We start from the raw sequence: 26,467 nt of genomic DNA on the forward strand, positions 1-26,467 counted from the left end.
TGCAATGATGGAACCTCTTAAACAATGATTTGTGGTTAATGATACCGGACATGAGCTCAGTGACATAAGACCACATATTTAAAGATTGGTATTTTTTCCATTTGCAAACACCTGCCATTTTTTGATTAAAAGAAAGGCCATTTGAATCACATATATCTAAACAGGTTTGAACTGAACCAGTTTGTTCAGATTCAGGTTAACAGTTGGATTCAACCTGAGACAAGTAAAAATAAGCTGCAATAACTGGAGCCTGTTGTGCTCCTGCAGGGAAAGTGACCTACTTTGGACCTGCTGTTCACTTCATGCAGTTCTGAATCTACTCACTGAAAACAATTAGCTTCACTCATAGACCATCTTATTGTACAATTACAAACATTTTTAGACACTTATTTATAAATGCGTTCCCTTGGCTACTAGCTGTAAATAAGACAAGGAGACATCGGCCAAGTTGTAAATGCATACCTAAAATCAGAAATAATGCTCAAAGAAATGTAAATTGGTAGTTATTATTTTTAGCAATAAAAACAAAAAAAAGCTGGAAATTTTTATTTCCACCCAGCATTTCTTATAAGAAAAGATCATGTTTGTTGTTGTGGCAACAGAAAAGGTCTCATTAAAGGAGTGTGTTTGTAATTGCCTGAGAATGACAATGTACGGTATTAACTTGGAAATGTATTTTTTCTGATTTCTTAATGTGTTTCTAATGGAATACAAGAATAAATTAAAATACACTTTGAATTTCTAAAATTATTTTGTCCCAGTTTGTGGCAACACAAATCACAATACAGAAGGAAGTGCTTTGGTTCATTATGCATGTTCTGACAGTTGCTCCTTAACTGATTATATCTCACCTAAGCTTATTTCCTTGCCATTTCACCATATCATTTTTACAAATACTTACCTGTCTCCCCTTTAAATGATATATTATTGCTTCCTCATGAGCTACTTTTAGCGATGCACTCATGTTCAAGAAATCCTTAGGTGGAAGGTAAATTATTCTAGCTCCCCTCTTTTGTCTTTTGCTGATGAATCGGAGCCACCGGGCCAGATTTTCACCATGAAGGCTGAAAGCCTGAGTTAGGAAGTTTCCCAACTCGGCAGATCCGGCTCCATGGAGCTGACCATCACAGCTTTCTCCGGAAATGGGTGAAGTGGGTCGGGATGTGATCAAGTCAGGCTTCCTGCATCTTTTAGAGGCAGGCCACAGAGGCAGGTGAGTGCCAAAGCGGGCTGGTTAGAAGGTCAGCCACCATTCTCTGAGACTTTGGTCCTGTTTTATAAAAGGCCTAAAGTCCTCACCCACCCACAAAGTCCACATCCCCCTCTTATTCTCATATCACCTCCATGACCACACACATCCCCTGCCACTTCAGTCACATGCCACCACCATAGCCAGCCATCCATTATCCACTATGGGGTGACCTCAGGAACCATATGGAAATGAAAAAAAGCTTCCAACAATGTAAGGAGGTTCTCACTCATACATACTTAATATAAAAACAATTCTGATTCATGATACTCATTTGAAAATTTTAAATCCCTTTAGGTGGTCAATCTGTTATTAAATCAAACTTTTATGCACTAACCAAATTAAAGAGCTAATCATTTAATAGCTTCTTAAAACTGTTAATCAAAATGTGAACTTGGCCTTCCTGCTGAGATGAGTTTCTTTTTATTTTTTGAAACTCAGCCAAGCATTCACAATAGCATTAGCTGTAATAACAGCCCTTGGGGAATGTCAACATTAGGTCTTTTGAAATTGTAGGGATAGATGGTAATTTTTAAAATGGTAAACCAGATGGCCTGTCAATCCATGCACTCCAGGGACTAATTTTCTTTCACTGTGGAGGGTTGTGGATTTAAATAATTTAAGAATATGATACATAACTGATCTTATCCACTCTTCAATAGTGGTTCAATCTCCTCCATCAATTTTTAACTCCCACAATGTGGGTTAAGGCCCTCAGAAGAGGCAAAATGCGATCTATTTGAACTTAGCACTAATTCTGATTTCCCACCCATGTGATTCATGCCCTGCCCCCTTCTAGCACTGGCAAAAATTAGATCTGTAGAATTGGGCCAGAACATCCACATCTGGTTCCTGACCGCCAGTTCTCAAAGTCTCCAGAGTCGATCCGATTCCTCAAAAATCCAACTTTGTATCCTTCCTGAGCTCAAACATCATTCCTGTAATTGAGGAGCCCAGCATTGTACCTTACGCAATGTTTAACCAATCTCAAAAATCACTTCTTCACCTTCATAACCAATATAAAAAACACAAAATCAAACTTCTTCCTTTCTGGGATTTATCAACTATACTCTGAGCTATAGAGATGCCTCTGTATCTCTACATTTTATTATTCCTCTACTTGGGTAAGCACCTTACCAGTTATGTTGTATCTTATCAAATGGACTACAAGAATCCATAATTAAATATTGGCTGCATTCCTTTTCTCTATACATTCTGATTCCCTCAAAAGCTAATCAAGCATGATCTGGTTTTCACAAGTGCATGCAGACTTTCCCAACTTACCTTCTGAGTATTCATTAATACTATTCTGCTCTATAAATGACAGAGATTGGTTGCTGGAACCCTTGGCAAGCATCAGCGCTCTTCAAAATATGTGAGTAGCATCAATCATTCTCCAATATGCCATACTGAACTGCCTCAATGCAGATGAGAGCTCAAAAGCTCTGGGCTCAACATTATAGACCCTGCTGGATGAGTTTTCGGCTGGGAGTGGTAGTAGCCCACTGTCTCCTCAGTCACACCCAACCTGGTCTCCATATACAGGGGAGGTGGGTAAGGCATCCACCTTTAGACCCACTGATGCCCTTAATTGCTCAACATGCTGGCTTTTCCATCCAGCCAGGCTGACATTTTTTTTTTACGGAAGTCTCCTCCAGGACCTGAATCATGAGTGTAGATTTACAGCAGTTAGTCATTTCCAATATTTTAACACCCACCCCTGCCCGTCCCTGCTTGGGGGGTGGTGGGGGTTTATAACTCATCCTTCTATGGCTATTCTGTTACATACTGTGTGCCATAAAAACACTTGCTATTTCTTTTTGTAACAACAATAAATCTTTCTCCATAATTCATTGTTAATTTTCTAACCTTTCATTTTGCAACCTTAGTATGCTCCATATCATTATTCTAATTTTCTTCTGTTTTACTCCCCCCGTTTTTCCACGTTTCTTCTTCAAAAAGCTCTATTGTCCCATGGAACCCGAGTCTTTGCTGCATTCACCTTATTCTTACATTATTTAGCATGTACCTCATGCATCTCATATTTAAATATGTTGCACTGTTGATCCATTGATTGCCCTGCTATTTTCTCTCAAACAATTAACCTGCCTAAGTCTCTTTGCGCCTCATTGAAGTTAAATAAGTTCTACTCCGAGAGCTTTATCTTTGACCCTTCTTTATCTATTTTCAATTATCTTCCCCTTGAAAGTAAATTTATTTTATTGCAGTAGTCTACTTAGACGTGTTAGTGCTTCCAAAAGATAATTAGTATGTGCTAGACTGTGATGCTGTCCACTTTATAATTGAAGTTCTAATTTAGATATCACATTTTATCAGCATTTCTTCACTGAAATAACCTGGATTTGCTGTAGTTTTTTGGGAAATAATGTTTCCTAATAACAAATGAAAGTAAAGGATTTAATAGTCACATATGCAAGGAACAAAAGATAAAAGCAAACATTACTTTGCTATGTCTACTGTAGTTTTACTATTTGCACTCCTGTATGTGAAGATAAATGGCTTTAATTTAAAGACTTTGGAGATATTTACTTTAAATGTAGTTATAAATAATTTTTAAAAACTGTGGCTTTGAATATATATTTTTTAAGCTCAGATCGCTGGTCGCTGGATGGTTGTACCCTGGAGGTACCCAGAAAGACAACTCCCCTCCAACTTCAAACCTCCCCTGACCTTCTGGGTTCCCCCAACCCTCCGAACCCTCTCAACCCACCAACACCCACCCAACAGTCTGACCCCACCCCCGACCCTCCAATTCACCCTGATCCAATGTGACATGACCCAACCTCAGCACCCTACCCAACTGGCACCCTATCTAAGCTATCACCCTGCCACCTTACCCACCCAGCCACCAACCACACTCACAGTCACCCTGTTACCCTACCCACTACCCTACCCTCACTCACACTCATTCATTAGCACAGTGAAAAGGTATTGCTTTTCATTGTGATAGTGAATGAAGACTTGTCAAATATGAGAGCTAGTGCTATAAAAGAGGGCACGGTCTGGTTTTCCCTGGCAATCCTGTTCAGGAAGAGGACTCCCAGAACAGGTATGCTCCACATTTCTGAAGAGTCCTGCTTCGAAAGTCCAGTAAGAAGTCTCACAACACCAAGTTAAAGTCCAACAGGTTTATTTGGCAGCACTAGCTTTCGGAGTCTCAGGCTCCTTCATCAGGAGCCTGACTCACCTGATTCATTGACTCACCTGACAAAGCAGCCAGAGACTCCGACAGCTCGTGCTGCCAAATAACCTGTTGGACTTTAACCTGGTGTTGTGAGACTGTACTTACCCCAGTCCAATGCCAGCATCTCCACATCAAAAGTCCAGGCCAGAAATCCAACACTTTGTCAAAAAGGTGAACAGTGATTGCCACTCAGGAGATTTGGCCCTTAATATTGAAATGGCATCAACTGGGAATGCATGACTTTACTGCAGACTGTAACAAGAATCCAGATACAGTTACATTTCTTTAGACCATCCAACTAGTTAACTCAAGCAGATGGAGCTCCCAACTCCTCTAGATACTGATGTAATTATGCTTATTTCATGCTTAACTAACATAATTTACTGTAACCTATCAGCTCAACACAAATCCAGAGAAATAACAGGGTTCAAAATTTCTTTTGATCCATTCCATAGCACAAGCACAGTGAAGCAGAATTCCTCATGACTCTAGCTCAGTGCTGGAGATCATATCCCAAATCCTGGGAGCAAGTTAACTGGCAGAGTTTGAGCAGATATATTAGAAAACAATTGGCTTTATCAAAACCTTGAAAATAATTTTCCTCTTTGGATATTCTGTTCGTTATAGATTAGTCAGGCCCCTCAGGGAAGATGAGCTGCCTTCATTGCAATTAATTGTCTTTCCCTAGTAATGGCATAACATTTCTCAAGGCCCTTATTGGAATCTCTTCAGTTGTCAAGGGTAGCTTGCAAATGCTACCAGATATGCCCCTTAATGTATGATGTCAGGGAAGGGGAGTGGCAGTGGTGAGGGGTGGTAAAATGTTCACCCATGCGACTCACCCACAGAAACTTTAATGGCCAGTGGAAACAATCATATCAAGGAACGGATCACGATGGATGAGGTGATGGGCAAAAAGTCTGCCCTACTTACTTCCCCTCCACCCTCTTAAATTGCTATCAGTCTCTATATGGAGAATGTAACAATGAACATATTTGCTGCTTCACTACTGTGTACCACTTTACTGCAGAGATCATTAACATTTCATTGTCATAAACCATTAAGTTATTCTTTGAAAATATTATGAATTATTGGCCTAGATTGTGCAGTTCTAATGAGTGAAAATCTTAGTGCCTGCTTTCTTTACACTGTGGGCTGAATTTTCTCAACTCCACGGCGACAGACCAGGAGGTGGAAGGCTACTAATATGCTTGGGGAAGGCATTGGGAGGGGAGCAAGATAGCTTCCCTCTATCATGGCATATTAGTCATTATGGACTACTTCCAATTTTGCTCACCACAGTTTGCCTCCATGCATGGAGACTGCCAGGTGAGACCTGGCAGCCTCCCAGCAAATCTTTGGGGCAGGGGCCCTTCTTAATGGTCAGTCCATGGGCCCCTGGCAGCAATGGCTGCCCCATACCTAAAGAGCCGCTGCTGTAATCTGAAACCCCTCCTTCAGCACCGCCACTGCTTGTGATCACTAGAGCCTGCCAACCTGGTACTAGCTTGCAGAAAATGTACTTGCATGACCTTTGAGGATTCACCAACATGGAGGCAACTCATGGAAGGCAAGTTGAAACCCTAGAAAGTTAGGATCTATTGAACTATGTTTCACTCTGGGATCTGACTTGTCCAGTATTATCAGCTAGGATTGTAACAGGTTGTCAGCCCTCTGATGCAGCCTTTTAATTGGCTCTTGCTATTAGAAAGCCATCTCACAGTGCCATCGCTCAATGGTACACAGTTGGTTCTCACTTTTGGTCCAGCAATATCTGGAAAGATTTAGCCCCTTGAAGCCAATAGTAACTTCAAGTATCTGCATATGTGCCATTAAATGTGGAAATCCAGAGGGTGCACTGTTAAATTCCTTGCAGATAGGAATCAGTTAGAAATCAGTGATTTGGCATGATACGCTATTATTCTAGTTGCAAGAACCCTTCAAAAGAATATGCCTTGGTGAATGAGGTATAACTGGGTTTTTAGTGATGTACTAAATCATCATTGCTGCTGAACAACTACTTCGGCCTTGATAAGGTAATTTTATATTTGTGGAATTTAAAATTTCTCTGTTCCAGGATAAAACTTAGCAAGATCTTAAAACTAAATAGAAATATTTACCAAAATTGCTAATGAAATGTCAGTGTCTACCTTGATCCCACATATGCCCCAAGTTTCATATTTCACTTTCAGTATAGTTATGAAAATAAATGATAAACCTGTTAGTTACTTCACGATTTGCTTAGCCAGTGCCATCACTTACTGGATGTCAGAGACCTACTGTAGCTGGTATCAGTGTGAAATTAACATTGGCAAAGGTGAAATTCACACCACAAGGCCACTAGATTTTTGTGGGCAGCTTTTTGTCACTTCACCACTGACCTGGAAAATCCAGACCATTAACTAAAATAATACAAGATGATTTCATCTGAAATTTTAAACTCTGTTTCTCTCGCTACATGCAGTAGGAAGGCAATTGCAGTGTTATTGTTCCTGTACTAGTAATCCAGAGACCTAGGGTAGTGCTCTGGGAACCCTGTGGCACCCCACTAGTTACATCATGCCAAGCAGAAAAAGACCCATTTATCCTGACTCTCTGCCTTCTGTCAAGTTAGTTGGTCTTTTATCCAAACTAATAAATTACCCCTAACCCCATGTGATCTTACCTTGTGTATTAACCTGTGCAACACCTTATCGAGCACCTTCCTGAAGACCAGATATACCACATCTACAGGATCGCCATTATTCATTTGACTTGTCTTCGAAGAACTCTAGCAAATTATTCAAACATGATTTAGGCCATCAGGCTCGGGATTGTCTGCCTTCAATTCCAATAGTTTGTTGACCACTTTTCCCTATTGATGATGACTGATCTAAGTTACTCCCTTTCTAATACTTCTGCATTACCTGTTACTACTGGGATGGTAGTACACTAGGAAAACCGAGGCAAAATATTGATTTAGTGTCTCCGTCATTTCTGTATTCCCCACCATTAACTCCCTGGTCTCATCTTAAAAGAGACCAACATTCATTTCAGCTACTCTCTTCTACACTGATTTTGACTGGAGTCAGTTTAAAGTTTATTTATTAGTGTCACAAGTAAGCCTACTTGTGACACTAATGTAAGGCTTACATTAACACCGCAATTAAGTTATTCTGAAAATCCTCTAATTGCCGCACTCCGCCGAAAGAATTTAGCATGGCCAATACACTTAACTAGCACGTCTTTTGGCCTGTGGGAGGAATCTGGAGCACCCAGAGGAAATCTATGCAGACATGGGGAGAATATGCAGACTCTGAATAGACTGTGACCCAAGCCAGGGATTGAACCCCGGTCCCTGGTGCTGCGAGGCAGCAGTGCTAACCACTGTGCCACCGTGCTGCCCGAATGTCAATGTTGTAATTAGAAGTTGACTCTGTGCTTTGTCTAAAGTTGAGAGCAGGGGTGGAGGGGGAATTCTCCCAGCCCGCTGCGCTACTTTTGTAGCACAATGGGTCCGGAGCGGAGCGGTCTCAAGTGGAGGCCATTTCGCGGGCTCCCCGCTGGGCGCCACAGCCTCTGAGTCTCCGGCAGCTGGATTTCCGGCGCCATTGGCTCCATGTCCGAAATCGGCACGGAGCTGCATAATTTATGGAAATACTTATTTAAATTTAATTTACGTAATTAGCAGGCCCGGGATTGAAGTCTCGGGATATTATTAAAGGGACATGGTGATTGTCCCTTTAAGGATCAATCTGCAGAGTAAGGATCACATGACTCAGAGAACCTTCTCCAACATTGCTGGTCATGCCTTCAGCTGCCAAGACCCTAAACTCTAGAATTTTCTTCCTCAACTTCCCTGCCAGATCTCTATTTTTCTTTGATAAGACATTCCTTAAAATCAATACCTTGAATAAACATTTGGCCTGTCTTAATATCTCCTTACATGGCTCTGTGCCAGATTTTGTTTGAAAATCTCCTGTGAAACACCCTGGATTATTTTACTACATTAGATGTGTGAGCTAAATATGAGTTGGTATTGCTGTTGAACATTCTTCCTTTCGTGTTGAAGTCGGTTAGCACTCAGCACCGACCAGTCTGCAACCTTACTGGTCTGTATGGCTCACTCAATAAATGACTGCCATTCAGAGGGCTGAAAGGAAATGTCAAAGAACATTTTAGAGAAGCGAGAGCAACATGTCAATTTGATCTTTTGGCGGCACAGTGGTTAGTACTGCTGTCTCACAGCGCCAGGGACCAATTCCGACCTCGGGTCACTGTCTGTGTGGAGTTTGCACATTCTCCCCATGTCTGCATGGGTTTCCTCCGGGTGCTCCGATTTCCTCCCACTCTCCAAAGTTAGGTTGATTGGCCACGCTAAATTGCCCTTAGTGTTGGGGGACTAGCTAGAGTAAATACATGAGGTTATGGGGGTGGGTCTGGGTGGGATTGTGATTGGTGCAGACTCGATGGGCCAAATGGCCTCCTTCTGCACTGTATGATTATTAAAGTATTTTCTGAAGTTAACAATCTGTGAAATACTGTCATAGTAAAGTTCTATTGTAAGAATATAGAACATAACATTATATTCCTTTGCTTTATTTGCACTCTGTATTACATTACAGTAATACACAGCATGGAAATATATATTGGAGGAATCTATCTAGCATGGACAATAAAATCACAATCTTGATACATTTATTGCATTTTCATTTTAAGCGCATAAATACTCTCATTTGTGGTCTTTCAAAATTCAGTTTTAGGAGTATCCAGCATTACTCAAACTCTCACAATGGATAATTATGGGGTCAGTTGGCTAAATATGCATCTTTCAACATGACATTTATTCACCACATCCATTAAAATCTTCAATATGCAAAATAAAACTGAACTCTTAATACCTTACTTAAAGTTAAGAAGGAAATCACTTTGATAGGATTGTACTATAGACCCCCAAATAGCAGGAAATTGAGCAGCAAATATGTAAGGTGATTACAGAAAAATAAGGTGGTAATAGTATGGGATTTTAACTTTCCCAACATTGACTGGGACAGCCATAGTATTAGAGGCTTGGATGGAGAGAAATTTGTTGAGTGTATTCAGGAGGAATTTCTCATTCAGTATTTGGATGGTTCAACCAGAGAGGGACCTCCTCTTGGGAAATAGGGAAGGGCAGGCGACAGAAGTGTTAGTGCGGGATCACATTGGGACCAGTGACAATAATTCCATTAGTTTTAAGATAGCTATGGAGAACGATAGGTCTGGCCCAAAAGTTAAAATTCTAAATTCTAAATTGGAGCTTTCAAAAGTTAATTGGGGGAGTCTGTTGGCAGGCAAAGGGACATCTGGTAAGTGGGAGACTTTCAAAAGTGTGTTAACCAGGGTTCAGAGTAAGCACATTCCTCTTAGAGTGAAGGGCAAGGCTGGTAGAAGTAGGGAACCCTGGATGACTCAGGATATTGAGGCCCTGTGGATCCCTTGAAGAGCATAGAGGGTGTAGAAGTAGAGTTAAGACAGAAATCAGGAGGACAAAAAGGAGACACGAGATTGCTTTGGCAAATAAGGCAAAGGAGAATCCAAAGAGATTCTACAAATACATAAAAGGCAAAAGAGTAACGAGGGAGAGAGTAAGGCCTCTTAAGAATCAACAAGTTCATCTATGATGGATTCACAAGAGATGGGTGAGATCCTAAATGAATATTTCTCATCAGTATTTACTCTTGAGAAAGGCAAAGATGTTAGGGAACTTGGGGAAATAAATAGTGATGTCTTGAGGAGTGTACATATAACAGAGAAGGAGGTGCTGGAAGTCTTGAAGTACATCAAGGTAGATAAATTCCCAAGACCTGATGAAGCATATCCTAGGACATTCTGGGAGGCTACGGAGGAAATTGCGAGTCCCCTAGCAGAGATATTTGAATCATCGATAGTCACAGGTGAGGTGCCTGAGGATTGGAGGGTAGCAAATGTTGTGCCTTTGTTTAAAAAGGGCTGCAGGGAAAAGCCTGGGAACTACAAGCCGGTGAGCCTCACATCTATAGTGGGTAAGTTGTTGGAAGGTATTCCAAAAGATAGGATCTACAGGCATTTAGAGAGGCAAGGACTGATTAGGGACAGTCAGCATGGCTTTGTGAGTGAAAATCATGTCTCACAAATTTGATCGAGTTTTTTGAAGGGGTAACCAAGAAGATAGATGAGGACAGTGCAGTTGATGTTGCCTACATGGACTTTAGCAAGGCCTTTGACAAGGTACCGCATGGTAGGTTATTGCATAAGATTAAATCTCACGGGATCCAGGGTCAGGTAGCCAAATTGATACAAAACTGGCTTGATGACAGAAGACAGAGGGTGGTTGTAGAAGGTTGTTTTTCAAACTGGAGGCCTGTGACCAGCGGTGTGGCTCAGGGATCAGTGTGGGTCCACTGTTGCTTGTCATTTGTATTAATGATTTGGATGAGAATTTCGGAGGCATGGTTAGTAAGCTTGCAGATGACACTAGGATTGGTGGCATCGTGGACAGTGAAGAATGTTATCTCAGATTGCAACGGGATCTTGATCAATTGGGCCAGTGGGCTGACAAATGGCAGATGGAGTTTAATTTAAATAAGTGCAAGGTGATGCATTTTGGTAGATCAAACCAGGGCAGGACTTACTCAGTTAATGGTAGGGCGTTGGGGAGAGTTATAGAACAAAGAGATCTCGAGGTACATGTTCATTGAAATTGGTGTCACAGGTGGGCAGGTGGTGAAGAAGGCATTCAGCATGCTTGGTTTCATTGGTCAGAACATGGGACGTCTTGTTAAAGTTGTACAAGACATTGGTAAGGCCACACTTGGAATACTGTGTACAGTTCTGGTTACCCTATTATAGAAAGGATATTATTAAACTAGAAAGAGTGCGGAAAAGATTTACTAGGATGCTACCGGGACTTGATGGTTTGAGTTATAAGGAGAGGCTGGATAGACTGGGACTTTTTTCTCTGGAGCGTAGAAGGCTGAGGGGTGATCTTATAGAGGTCTATAAAACAATGAGGGGCATAGATCAGCTCGATAGGCAATATCTTTTCCCAAAGGTAGGGGAGAGTAAAACTAGAGGGCATAGGTTTAAGGTGAGAGGGGAGAGATACAAAAGGGTCCAGAGGGGCATTTTTTTCCACACAGAGGGTGGTGAGTGTCTGGAACAAGCTGCCAGAGGTAGTAGTAGTGGGGGGTCCAATTTTGTCTTTGAAAAAGCGTTTCGACAGTTACCTGAGTAAGATGGCTATCGAGGGGTATGGGCCAAATGCGGGCAATTGGGACTAGCTTAGTCGATGAAAATAAAAGGGCGGCATGGACATGTTGGGCCGAAGGGCCTGTTTCCATGCTGTAAACCTTTATGACTCTAAGTTACTTTTTGCACATCATGGCAGGAGCTCTTCCAATTGACAGCCTAAGTTATTTATTTTCAGATATTACGTACAGAAATATGATGGATCAATATTGTTGCGTGGGCTGTGATGTTTTATTTGATGTTTAGAATGGATAGCAGCAACATTCATTTATGGTGACAGACATTATTCTCAGAATGTGGTTGGCAGTAGTAAGGTTGCAATTATTACCCATTGCTGATTGGCTGAAAAAGACAAAACTGGGGTAGGGTTGAAAGTTCCTTTTGCTGAAGGACATTAGTGGACCAGTTGGGTTTTAATGACATTCAGGCAGCTTTCATGATTGTTTCTGGCATCAGACCACGAATTAATGGAATCATTTAATTCAAGTTTACAACCTTCAATTATAGGATTGAAACTACAACTTCTTGGTTGATATCCCAGTACAATTAAATGATGTATGGTGACAGAAAAATAATAAGAACTGATTATTAGTATTGCAGCATCTCAATATAATGGGCAGACAAAATGCTGAATTGCAAGAAAAAGCCAATTGATTTATGAACATTCTTCAGAGAAGGGACCCAGCACACACATCCACCTCTGTGATTGACTCGAATGCCTTCAGGGCAACAATGGGTGGGTAATATATACTGCCTCACCAGTATTACGTACAAACCATAAATAAATAATTGAAAACGGATAGTAACCCAGAGAACGAGAAGCAAGTAGAACATGGTATGTATGGTTATGTTGCTCACTAGATCAATCCTGACAATTCTGTTAAGGCATAAACCATAAACAGAATAATTCTGCATCTCTTATTGTCAAATTATATGGAAACAAAATATATCCTCATGGCTAATACTTAAAATTTTAAAACTAGACAATGACTTTTTAAAAATGGATGAAGCTGTGTGTCTGCAACTTTCGAACTATAGGAGCTAATCTGGCAGCATCAGGGAAATTCACACCTTGTTTGCGCTGAAGATTTGCGAATGACCCTGGGCTGCAGAGACCAAATTCAAAGGGAAATGTACAAAGTTCTTAATGGCTGGAATATTAATAATCTCAGGAACCCAGAGGGATATACACCCTTTGTCAAAGCCAAAGTGGTGAGGTGGGAGTCATGTGACACGACCCTCTTATAGCTAGTGGAGCCTGTAATATTGTCTTGTACGGCTGCAAAGATCAGTCTGCCATCTTTCCACCTACCAAGCAGCAGCACAGAAAAGGGATTCTATCCAGGCTTGAATGCCTGGCCCCATCTGCACTGTTTCTACAGGAACTACTAAATTTCTGTACTATCGCCTACAGCCCCAAAATTTGGTCCACCCAGTTCACATCCATGCCTTCATCCAGTTTACATCCCTGTTTTAAAAAAATATTTTCTTCAATTAACATAGAAGCATAGAAGATAGAAGCAGGAGGAGGTCATTCAGCCCTTTAAGCCTGCTCCACCATTTATCACGATCATGGCTGATCGTCCAACTCAATAGCCTAATCCTGCTTTCTCCCCATAACCTTTGATCCCATCACCCCAAGTGCTATATCTAGCCGCCTCCTGGATACATTCAATGTTTGGCATCAACTACTTCCTGGGGTAATGAATTCCACAGGCTCACCATTCTTTGGGTGAAGAAAGGTCTCCTCATCTCTGTCCAAAATGGTCTACCCTGTATCCTCAGACTGTGACCCCTGGTTCTGGACACCCCCACCATTGGGAACATCCTTCCTGCATCCACCCTGTCTAGTCCTGTTAGAATTTTATAAATCTCTATGAGATCCCCTCTCATTTATCTTAATTGGATTCTTTCCACATCTGAGTACAGAGGCATATAGGAAAGTTAATTAATCTGCAATGCACCAAATTCTCAATGCGGTTTTCCTCCATTTATTTTATCTCACCTTGCACCACACTTGGTAGAATACTGATTGAGAATACAAGGAATATTTTTTCTGTGCTTGCATTCAACATATTGATCTCTGTTTCAATCTGTTTTAACTGGTCAGCTTTTGATGCTATTAACTAACGCTGCTGCCAATGGATACATCTTAATCATGTAATACTATTGATGTCATAGCATCAAGTGCATTAAAACTGCCACAGATTACTGGGCCAGAAATGAAGTAAATAGTTAAGTTAGTGGCAAAACCTGTGAATAAGTTAATCAACATGGAACATAGTGGATCTTGTATGTTGATGAGTGTAGATAACCGCTAGAGAGCAACATTCGTGCAACGGAAGAAAAACCTTAAATGAATCAGATGAACACAATTAACAAAACGTAATTCCTCTTAAAAAAACTAACAACAGAAGCAGCTGATTTGCACTTCAGAAATACAGCAGGCACTGCTGATTCTCCTAGTGGAAACATAGCTGGCATGTGCCAATGTTGCTGTCCTTCAAATAGGAATCAGACTAATAGTATGAGTCACGTCTGACAGGGAAATAGTGCTGTTAGAAGTGAAAGGCACATCACATGCACGCCACCAATTTCCAGCAATGCCACATGCTACCAGCAAAATCACTTCTTTGTACCATAACCTGACTTCTTCCAAGATTGAGTACAGTTCATTAATTGCATTATGTGACTTTATGTTGGGAGTGGGAGAAATGGATGCCATCAGTGCTTTATGAGTACCCATTTAATTTAAAACAGCCTTTGAAGCTCAGATCAAGCTGCTGAAATGGAGTTTGTTAATGACTGCGTCCTTCCTTCCCCCAAATAAACTGTGCTGGCCTAAAGCTGGCCACAAAACAAGAAGTTTTCAGGTTCTCTGCCTGAGCAGCATATTGCAGCACCCCTTCCCACCGCACTCAAAGTACATGACCTGTCCATCTCCTTATCTCTCTCTCCTCAGCAAAGTTTTTTTTAAAAAACAGAATAATGAAGAATAAAAAAGTGGAAAGTAATAATAAAAATAATTTTTTAAATTAGGAAATAGAACTGAAGAATAGAAGATCAGAAGGAAGAAAGGTTAAAGAACTTTAACAGCGAAACAAAAAGATAAATCTAGCAAATTAAAGCACTTATTTAGAGTCATAGAGATATACAGCACAGAAACAGACTCTTCGGCCCAACATGTCCATGCCGACCAGATTTTCTAAACTGAACTAGCTCCATTTGCTTATAGAAATTGCACAAAGTGAGTTTGACTTAATTATTATGATCTTTATGATGGTTTGTGACATGACATTTTTACCATGATGAATGCATAAAAATAGAGCTCAAGACACAAAGGTTTGCTAACCGCTATCTACATGGCCAACATCATGTGAAGGAAGAACAAAGCTTCAAGGCAATTCAAAGGCTGGATCAGCAGATACCTGAGTGAACAGATATAAAGCAACTGATGCTTTATGGTTGGTACATTTGTTAAGGAATATGCAGCCAATAAAGGCTTCCTTACACTACAAATGGATAGCAATAATTTTATGAAACAAAGTCATTGAAGTTGGTTGAACAAGAATTAATGGGGCTTAGCCTTTGTCCTGATCAATTATTAATTAAAAACAACAAAAGGGAGTTAAGGGTGGTTTTATTTGCTACTGATGCATTCCACAAAAAACAAATGTTCTGGTGTGAATACTTTCACTCGTCTACTTGGCTGTTACGTTTACATTGACCAAAAGAAGAACGTATCAATCATACGCAAGGATTGGTGAAACAATAGTGTGGGTTCTTTATCTGACGATAAGACTATATACAGTTAGATTTACTGAGGCTAGAATTCTCCAGCCATTCACTCCAGCGGGATTCTCTGGTCCTGCTGGCAACACACCCCATGTCATGAGTTTCCCGATGGCATGAGGAGGCTTCAATTGGAATTCCTATTGCAAGCGAACGATATGCCACCTCCCGCCACCATGGAAAATGCTGAGGGGAGGCCAGAGAATCTCGCCCTGAGTGAATGGGAGGCAAACCTCTGACCTCGACCACTACTGTTTGCCGACTGACTACAAGTCATGGGTTTAATACATCATATCCTGTCTCGAGATGGCAATGATTAATAGTAGTTTAAGATACCCACCCTTACATGAAGTTTTGAGATACATTGCAGAGGAACTGAAAGCTGAAGACTGCAGAATTACGTCTATTTTCCACCAAAGTCCTTTGGATGGCAGATCTCTTTGTATTGCCAAATTACCAACAGTATCCAATCTTTCAACAGTGGCAAAATAAAACTGCTTAATTAATATTGGATTCCACACAACATTTATTTTGTGGGTGTCACTAGCAAGATTGGTATTGATTGCCAACCCTAATTGCCATTGATGGGCTTTGAACTGGTGAAGTCCATGTGATAATGGTACTCCCGCAATGCTTTTAGATAAAAAAATTCCATGATTTTCATCCAGCAAAAAATGAAGACTGATATATGTCCAGCCAGAACAGCACATGATTTGGAGGTGCTTGGCATTCCAATGCACATGCAGCTCTACCTTCTCGATAGTGGAGGTCACAGGTTTGGGAGTTGCTGCTATAGGAATCTTCATGAGTTGTTACAATGCATCCTGTCGTATGCACTGAAGCCACGATATGCCAGTGAGGAGGATGTGAATATTTAAGCTTGGAAATTAAGTGCTGACTAAACAGATTGTTTTTTTTCCTGGATGGTGTCAGGCTGCTTGAACACTATTAAAGGTGCACTCATCCAGAATGCACCTTCAACTCCTAGAACTTTGATGGTGGGGAATTCAGTGAAGAAAATGCCATTGAATATCAAGGGAGATTATTTGATTCTCTCTTTTTGGAAATGGTCATTACCTGGCACCTAGGCCTTGCTGCATGATGACACAGACTACTTCATTATCTGAGGAGTCACAAATTAAATTGAACATCAGTAAATCATCAGCAATAATCAATAAATATCCCCACTCCTGGCATTGTGATGAAAGAAAGTTCATTGTTGAAACAGCTAAAGATTGTTGGGCATAGGATACTACACTGAAAGCCTCCTGGAATGATGTCCTACGGCTGAGATGAATAGCTTCCAACAAGCACAATTAGCCAGTGGAAATTATGCGGTCCAAGGCTTCCAAGAAATGGAAATTAGTTTGGAGGTTGGATGTGATGCGTAATCACAATTATACTGAACTTAAAAGTGATGTAATCTTATGCTTATGATCTATGCTTACGATTTTAATGCACACAAACTCATTCACTTCCCTCTACCAAAGTATTGGGCACTTCTGGTTTTCTATGCCAGTGGAACTGAAAATAATTTCCCAACTGCAGTACAATGAATGATTTAAAGTGAAAGGTAAAGTCGCCATAGTCCCAGATGACCACAGGCTGCTCTCCTCTTTGAGAAGGAGAGCTGACTGGTGGTAATTTAAACTGAGGATCACCACTCCTCAGGCAAGGGGCAAGGTTGAGAAGGCTGGCCTTTATGAATAACTCCTGCCGGTAGCAGAATTTGAACCAGCTCTATTGATGTCACTCTGCATCATAAACTAGCTGACCAACCAACTGAGCTAACTGGCTCCTGGGCAATGATCATTAGGAATTGCTTTTCAAAAAAACCTTGGTTATTCTTATTCAATAATAATTGTAAAAGCTGAAATTTTCTGTAAAGTAACTGCAAATGAGCATTCAAGATTATTAGCAAGTCAGAAAGCGCAGTGTTATAGTACAGGAATGTTGCTGAAGTGAGTCTATTGAACATTTTTAAAAATTCATTTGTGGCACATGGACGTCACTGGCTGAGCAGCATTTATTGCCTATCCCTAGTTGCCCTTCAACTGAGTGGCTTCTTCGGCCATTTCAGAGGGCAGTTGAGAATCAAAGACGCATTGCTGTGGCTCTAGAGTCACATGTAGGCCAGACCAGAGAAGGACAGCAGATTTGCTTCTCCAAAGAACATTAGTGAACTGTATGGGTTTTTCCAACAATCAACAATGGTTTCATGGTCATCAGTAGATTCGAATTCCAATTTTTTTTTATTGAATTCAAATTTCACAATCTGACAACCCTGCCTCAAATGGGCTGCCTTCTTCTCAAAATTAAACATTCATGAACTTATGAACAACATGTCAGTATGCAATTCAGTAAACATTGTTCAAGTTTTGATTAAGAATATTATTCAGCAGCAATAATTAGCTGTGGAGATTATACATACTGTGATTTCAGATCTGAGAGGAAATATTGGTTATGATGAACTTTAGAAAATGGAGTCTTGATGCTAAGAGTATTTAAGAAGCCAGAATGCATATTAAATACTCAAGATGACAAAATTGATGATATCAATAAAAATGAGCCATTAAGATCTATTAAGACCATTAAACATTAATGAGGAGTGGGTTCTGAAAGCTGTCCAATAGGATTTTAATATAATTCTTAAACCACACCAAGATTTTGCTGTCACAGTTTACAAGTTTCCCATTGCCACATTTGGATTTCTGGATAGAAACATAGAAAATAGAAGCAGAAGTAGGCCTTTTGGCCCTACGAGCCTGCTCCACCATTCATTTTGATCATGGCTGATCATCAAATTCAATATCCTGACGCCGTTTTCCTCCCATATCCCTTGATCCCTTTAGCCCCAAGAATAGAAACATGGATTGATGGTGTATTATTACCATCAAAAGGACCAGTCCCCCACTGAGCCAAAAAGCCAACAGCAGCTTGGTGACTGTTGTGATGTAATGGCCATGGCCTCATGCCATCTGTGGATGGGTTCCTTCTCCACAATGATGACCTGACAGCTGTGACCATGAAGGATCTTGAATGTGTCCTAGTGCTGCAGGGAGAGAGTCTTCATAGTCTCCTGCCTGACTCAGCAACACCCAATCCCCTGGTGGAGCAATTAACTGGACACAAGTGCAGGAGTCCTATTTGGTCTTCTGCTCCCCCACTCTGCCCACAGTTCATAACTGAACAGGAATCCCTGAGGCAGCTCCTTAACTGGCCACCAATTTCTTAACGAGATAAAATTTTACATTCAGTTTGTGGGTGAGGAAATTGGGTCTGGGACTTGTGTCTTAAACTTAAATAAGAAAATTACAAAGACATGAAGACAATGTTGGCTAAAGTTGACTGGAAAAATAGATTAGAAAGTAAAATTGTGGGTTAGCAGTGGCAGACATTTAAGGAGATATTTAAGGAGATATTTCATAAATTTCAATAAAGATATATTCCATTGAGAAAGAAAGATCCTACAGGAAGAACAAATTATTCGTGGTTAACGAAGGAAGTTAAGGATGTTATCAAATTGAAAGAAAAGTTGTGCAATGCCAAAACCGTGAGCGGCACACCAGAAGATTGGTAATGTTTTAGTAACAAAGCGGATGCATAAAAACAAGAGGGAGAGATTACAATATGAGAGTGAAAGAGCAAGAAATATAAAAACAGATGGTAAGCGATTCTGCAAGTACATAAAGGGAAGAGAGTGGCTAAAGTAAACATTCGATGAGACTGCAGAATTAATAATGGGATAAAAGGAAATGAGAGAGATTTTGAACAAATATTTTGTATCTTTCTTCATGGTAGGAGACACTAAAAGCATCCAATAATTTGGAATATTGAGGGGCAGGAAGAAAGGGTGGAAGTTAAAATAATTAGTATTGCAAGAGAAGAAGTGCTAGGCAAACTAGGCTAGAAGATGACGAGTCCCCTGCTGGTGAAAGGTAGTGAATGATGAAATAGGCTGCAAGGGTTCGATAGCCTACTCCTGCTCTTATTATCTTCTTAATTGAATGAATTAACTTCCAAACTAGCAGATATTACTATGGCCAAAATACTGCAGCATTTCGGCCTGTACAGTGCTTGAACATGAAACAGATCATTTATTTAAATACTCCAACAGATGACATATGGGCCCAGATTTTAGTCTTACTACAGAGTTGCTTTCCAGCAGAAACAGGTTAGCAATTGGACTAAACTGCAGTAAGTTCCATAGCACTAACAATCCATTCAATGTCCACTGGCCACCATTTAGGCAGCCACGCACTCCCAGAGGAAATAGCCAAGGGCCTCATTAGGGAAATTAGGATAATATTATGTAGGTAGGCCACTGTTTAAAAAAGGAGGTAGACAAAAGACAGGTAACTATAGGCCAGTTCGCTTAACTTCTGTAGCAGGGAAAATGCTTGAACCTATTATCAAGGAAGAAATAGCGAGACATATGGATATAAATTATCCCATTGGTAAGACGCAGCATGGGTTCATGAAGGGCAGGTAATGTTTGACTAACTTGGTGGAATTCTTTGAGAACATTACATGTGCAGAGAACAATGGGGAACCTGTGGATGTGGTGTATCTGGATTTCCAGAAGGCATTTGACAAGGTGCCACACCAAAGACTGCTACATAAGATAAAGATGCACAGTGTTACGGGTAATGTATTAGCATGGATAGAGGATTGGTTAACTAACAGAAAGCAAAGAGTGGGGGTAAATGGGTGCTTTTCTGGTTGGCAATCAGTGACTAGTGGTGTGCCTCAGGGATCAGTGTTGGGACCGCAATTGTTTACGATTTACATAGATGATTTGGAGTTGGGAACCAAGTGTAGTGTGTCAACATTCGCAGATGACACTAAGATGGGTGGAAGAACAAAGTGTGCAGAGGACATTGAAAGTCTGCAAATGGATATAGATAATCTAAGTGAGTGGGTGAGGGTCTGGCAGATGGAGAACAATGTTGATAAATGTGAGGTCATCCATTTTGGTAGGAATAACAGAAAAATGGACTATTATTTAAATGGTAAAAAATCGCAGCATGCTGCTGTGCAGAGGGACCTGGGTGTCCTTGTGCAAGAATCTCAAGGAGTTGGTTTGCAGGTGCAGCAGGTAATTAAGAAAGCAAATGGAATTTTGTTCTTCATTGCTTGAGGGATGGAGTTTAAAAACAGTGAGATTATGTTGCAGCTATATAAGGTGCTGGTGAGGCCTCACCTGGAGTACTGTGTACAGTTTTGGTCTCCTTACTTGAGAAAGGATATACTGGCACTGAAGGGGGTGCAGAGGAGATTCACTCGGTTGATTCCGGAGTTGAGAGGGTTGGCTTATGAGGAGAGACTGAGTAGACTGGGGCTATACTCGTTGGAATTCAGAAGAAGAAGGGGAGATCTTATAGAAACATATAAGATTATGAAGGGAATAGATAAGATAGAAGCAGGGAAATTGTTTCCACTGGCGGGTGAAACTAGAACTAGGGGGCATAGCCTCAAAATAAGGGGAAGTTGATTTAGGACTGAGTTGAGGAGGAACTTCTTCACACAAAGGGTTGTGAATCTGTGGAATTCCCTGCACAGTGAAGCAGTTGAGGCTACCTCATTGAATGTTTTTAAGGCAAGGATAGATAAATTTTTGAACAGTAAAGGAATTAAGGGTTATGGTGAGCGGGCGGGTAAGTGGAGCTGAGTCCACAAAAAGATCAGCCATGATCTTATTGAATGGCGGAGCAGGCTCGAGGGGCCAGATGGCCTACTCCTAGTTCTTATGTTCTTATGTTAATACAAACATGACAACCTGAAACAAAAGCCTATCTGCTCTCCTTTGAATACTGACATGGGATTTTAAGTCCACATAAGAAAGGTTATTTGGGTTCCACTTTAACATTTTACCTGAGCAAGGGCTCTGGCAATTCCAGTTGGAGTGGGAATTGAACCTCCAACCTTCCCTACCTCTGAGCCAACGCTAAAAATTACTTCCCAATTTAAGTTCTGCCTATGATTGAAAACAGTTACGTTTTTCGAACAGGAAAATCTTTAAAAACCTATGACTCAATTTTGGTAAACTTTAACGAGGCGCTTGGACAGTAAACCAGCACATGGCACTGGAGAAATGGCCATAAACCAGGGATTGCTTTAAGTATATCCGACAAGAATGAAGATGAAATTAGTTGGTAGTTTTTGGTTTTGAACTTTCCCTACTGCTTGTTGATTATACACCAACACTTATTTAATAAACTCTGTAATTGTACACCTCCCATATCACCCTTTAACCAAGTGATGTAACTCCATGCCCGGCTGTTTCCAATTGGCAAACTGCCTTAAATTCATAGATAGCTCACCCAAGAAATGTAAATGAGGTCCAAGATCAAGGGCCTCATGATGATGTGGGTGTAATCTTTCCATCAACTACCTATGTAATCTACATTGATGACAACAATTCATTCAAAAGTCTTACCAGCAAATTGCCAGAAAAACAAAGTTGAACCATTTTCTCATGCATTACAAGAGAAAGAATTGTATTCACTTATTGTCGAAAATACTTGTTTGAAGTGTAGTCACGGATCGTATATTGAAAAACATGGGCAGTCATTTTGAAGGACACCAGAGACAAAGCTCCTCTATTCTTTGAACAGTGATATGGATGAGCTGATTTTAAGTGCCCCCCAGTGGACCTGTTTCTTTCAGGGAGTGGGGGGACTCATAAAATGAGGTTGGCACCTACCAGCTCTCTCCCTTAAACCCACCTTCTCTTCAATCCCTCAACCTAACCTAGACTTACCTCCTCTGGGGATCCAATGGCTTGGGGTCCTCTCCTTACCAGCAGCCCCAGACACCTTCCTGGCGCCAGGGGGATTGTTGGCCTATCAGACTGGATGGCATGCTGCACGCCAACATGGTTTCCAGGGGGCTTTTCCCCCTGAATTATTTAGCCTGGGATTTTTACACCTGTGTAAGGAGGTTAAGTCCTGAGAAACAACAGCTCTGACAATGAAGTTAGAGTGCAAATGGGATCTATGGCATTCTGAGTCGCAGGTGACAGTGCTACCTCGGAACCCAATCGTTTCTGTTTATTGGTCACATTTGAAAATAGTCACACTTTTTAAATGAACAGAAAATGCTAAAAGAAAACTATGTTTCAATTGTATTAAAATTAATTTGCACAGAACAGAATTTATCACTTCCAGAACATTAACTGAATTTTCTGACTTCACAACATGTTAACATAATCAGCATAGTGCTTTAGAGGAGGAGTACCAGCTGCTTCAGGGCTGAGGTGTCACTCCAAGTGCCCCAGGCAGTAACTATTTGGCATATTGTTGGCTACCAAACCGTTCTATCTCTGATGTGCTTAAAACCATAAGTTGAGTTCCACAATAAGGGCAGTGATTCCACAAATATGCTCTAAGAGGTAACTACATTTTTGATAAACTTGCAGCAGTGTCAATTATTTTTATCCAAAATATGAATTAAGTTGTTAAATTTAGGAGCGGGGTGTCTTATATTCGTCAGGCAGACATCCCTCTCCAGTGGCCCTGCAACTATGACAAGTATGCTGCAATATTAACAACTTCACTGAGGCAGAGGGAATCAGCAAAGGATGTCAGGCAAATCAGGCTGCCTGAGCCACGTGCTCAACCCTCTTACCTGAACCTGCACCTGAGCATTTGCAGAAACAGGTAGTAAACCTTACTTTGGCAGATGCTGTTGGTGGAGTCTCCTGTGCCTAATGCATCAGCAAATCTCATGGTTGCACTGATGAGAGTGCCAGCTTAGTCTTTATGCTGGAAGATTCTTCAGAAGCCTTCCATTCACATTGTGTCATATTTGGTATTCCAAGGAAGAAATCACCACGATAATCAGCAGCATTGTTGCTTGCTTAGTTACATCGGTCAAAATGCCATTTCTATGGGCTCTTGCAAACCCACCTGAGGAATGACTGTTGTCAAGGTTTTGCCTAGCAGCAAAAGTATCAAGAATTTAAAATGGCCTGAAAGTAGAAATCTGCCGAGCAACATTAACAAATTCTGCCCAGCATTTCGAGGAGCAGGCAAGGCTTTTGTAGTGATCAGGGCATTCCAACAGCATGAGAGCATCTAAAGATGACCAGGTGCAAATTGCTCTAGGGGCAGAAACAGATTATTTAGATGGTGTTGTAGAAATGTGAAGTTCCCCAAGCAGAAACATTTTACATAAATGTCTGGGTGACTCAGGGCTATAAAAATGCTAAGCTCCACCAAAGGAAATAATTTGAGATATGTCGAGAGCCAACTCTCAAGTTTGAAATAACAAAAGAGGAAACAGTATAACTGTTCCCCCCCCCCCCCCCCCCACCCCCCTCCCCCCTCCAATTCCCTCAGAAACAGACAGATCAGTCCACAACTCACAGCCAGAAGCCAGCCCATAGCTCACAGCCAGGAGGTTAGGATCCATTTCACAGCCAAGTGTAATGTACCATCTTTTACTTTTCTGAGATGCTATAGAGCCGCATCTAGGTCTTAGAGCCAAGGCATTGTAAAGGCAGTTTAAATATCTTCACTGGACTTGGAAAAGCCATTTCCCAGACTTGATCACCAGCCCTGTATTGTGTGGTAAGTTAAAGTTGGACTTGACTTATAGATTTACTTAATTTAGATATTGTTTGGGAAAGGGATGTCTTAATGAGTTCAGGGATCAAAGATATATTTTGGAAAAAGGGGTAATTTCTATATAAATTGTGTGTGTGTTTAGTTATTCATGTACTTAAGTGCCATAGTAGTCCATTTCATTGTGCATTTTCTTTTCTTTTAACTTAATAAAGATTCTTTAACAATTGTTCATATGACAACTGGACTGAATCATAGAATCCCTACAGTAGAGGGGGAGGCCAGTCATGCCATTGAGCCTGCACCAACAACAATCTCATCCTATCCCCATAACCCCAAATATTTACCCGAGCTAGTCTCCCTGACACTGAGGGTCAATTTAGCATGGCCAACCAACCTAACCCGCACACCTTTGGATTGTGGGAGGATACCGGAGCACCCGGAGGAAACCCGCGCAGACACGGGGAGAATGTGCAAACTCCACACGAACAGTGACCCAAGCTGGGAACCGAACCCAGGTCCCTGGCACTGTGAGGCAGCAGTGCTAACCACTGTGCCACCGTGCCGCCCTAGTTCCTCATTGGGGCTTTACATGACTCTTCACAATATTCCAAAAAATTATATACCACCACAAACCAGTGTTTCAAGTTGGGAAGCCTTCGCAGGTAACATCAGCGTGGTTCGTGACACTTTGCTAACTAAATACTGAGCATCTAGATCAGCAATGGGGAACATTGCAAGATTTGCATCTGCCACTAAAATGCCAGCAGCTACCACTCAACAGAGTTTGCAGATGTTCTGGGGTAGTACTATGGCCTGAAGCTTTACGGCACCTTTATGTAGACATGCTGCAGTTTATACTTATGGGATAGCACTGTAGTGTTGTACAGAGCAAAACCTTCCTCCTAAGCATCTCAAGCAACACAAACTTATATATGCAAGTCCTGTATTTACTAAAATAAATTAGTTATCTATTATGCATCACATTCATTTAAATGATCATCACATGTTTCATTTTCCCAGTATGGCAAAACTAAAAGAGAATGAACAACTCAGGAAGAAAACGAAACTACTTAGCATTGCCAATTTGGCAATACCTGTATTTAGAAAGATGTAATAGGAAAAACAGATGCTCAAATGGTATTCCATAGGACCACAGAACCATAGAACATTACAGCACAGAAACAGGCCTTTTGGCCTTTCTTGGCTGTGCCAAACCATTTTTCTGCCTAGTCCCACTGACCTGCAGCTGGACCATATCCCTCCACACCCCTCTCATCCATGTACCTGTCCAAGTTTTTCTTAAATGTTAAAAGTGAGCCCGCATTCACCACTTCATCTGGCAGCTCATTCCTCACTCCCACCACTCTCTGTGTGAAGAAGCCCCCCCCTAATATTCCCTTTAAACTTTTCCCCCTTCACCCTTAACCCATGTCCTCTAGTTTTTTTCTCCCCTAGCCTCAGTGGAAAAAGCCTGCTTGCATTCACTGTATCTATACCCATCATAATTTTATACACCTCTATCAAATCTCCCCTCATTCTTCTACGCTCCACGGAATAAAGTCCTAACCTATTCAACCTTTCTCTGCAACTCAGTTTCTCAAGTCCCGGCAACATCCTTGTAAACCTTCTCTGCACTCTTTCAACCTTATTAATATCCATCCTGTAATTAGGTGACCAAAACTGCCCTGAATCAAATTAATAGAATGTGTTCTAAAATCATTCTTTTTATTTACTTTAACCACTTTCTCAATTGTTCTTTATATTGTGATATTGTTTTAATGTGTGTAGTATGGTGTTCTTATGAACATCTCATTGAATCTGTATATAGTTAAAATATATCACAGGGAGTAACTCACCCTCTAATAACATTCTCTTGTAACCATGTATATAATCCGCTGTTCATCAATAAAGACCTAAATATTTGTTACCATTCATTAATGTGTCATTGGTAAATTTAAAATATTCCTCAACTCTAGCTACCATTCTGTCACTGGAGAAGAGAGGACTACTTTGTAATGCTCGTGCAAGAATTCAACAATTAGTTTATTTACATTAACAGGAATAATTGTTATACATCTTATGCTTTAAATATGTGATACAAAAAAATGGCAAATCCTTCAGCCATTATTTTAAAAAGTCTTAGTAGGAAATACAATGACAGCTGAATAGAAATCACTGACAAATCATTACCTTCTACAGTCAATCTTGGAGAATGAATTAACAATAGGATTTTATCACATAGGTGGATAAAATCTCAAAACTCACTCACCTTCAACTTTAGTTGGTTTTGTTGCAGGCTTCACCTTTGCTGAAATGATGGAAATATTAATGTTAGATACGGCCATGTGGGTCACAATTCCACAAATACTTTAATTTCTATAGTGATAAATTGCAAATGTGTTT

At 40.8% G+C, this 26,467-nt stretch overlaps 1 protein-coding gene across 50 annotated transcripts in view; it reads right to left on the reverse strand.

The window, feature by feature from the left end:
* The window catches only part of trdn (triadin), a 452,817-nt gene that overhangs the window by 25,248 nt on the left and 401,102 nt on the right, over positions 1-26,467 (reverse strand). For all 50 annotated transcript variants that reach the window (XM_078212798.1, XM_078212806.1, XM_078212805.1 and 47 more), the window contains one exon: positions 26,334-26,372. In XM_078212798.1, coding sequence (XP_078068924.1) covers positions 26,334-26,372 — 39 coding nt within the window. The remainder of the gene's footprint in view (positions 1-26,333; positions 26,373-26,467) is intronic.

The sequence above is a fragment of the Mustelus asterias genome, chromosome 5, assembly GCF_964213995.1.
Source record: "Mustelus asterias chromosome 5, sMusAst1.hap1.1, whole genome shotgun sequence".
Classification (NCBI taxonomy): Eukaryota; Metazoa; Chordata; class Chondrichthyes; order Carcharhiniformes; family Triakidae; genus Mustelus; species Mustelus asterias.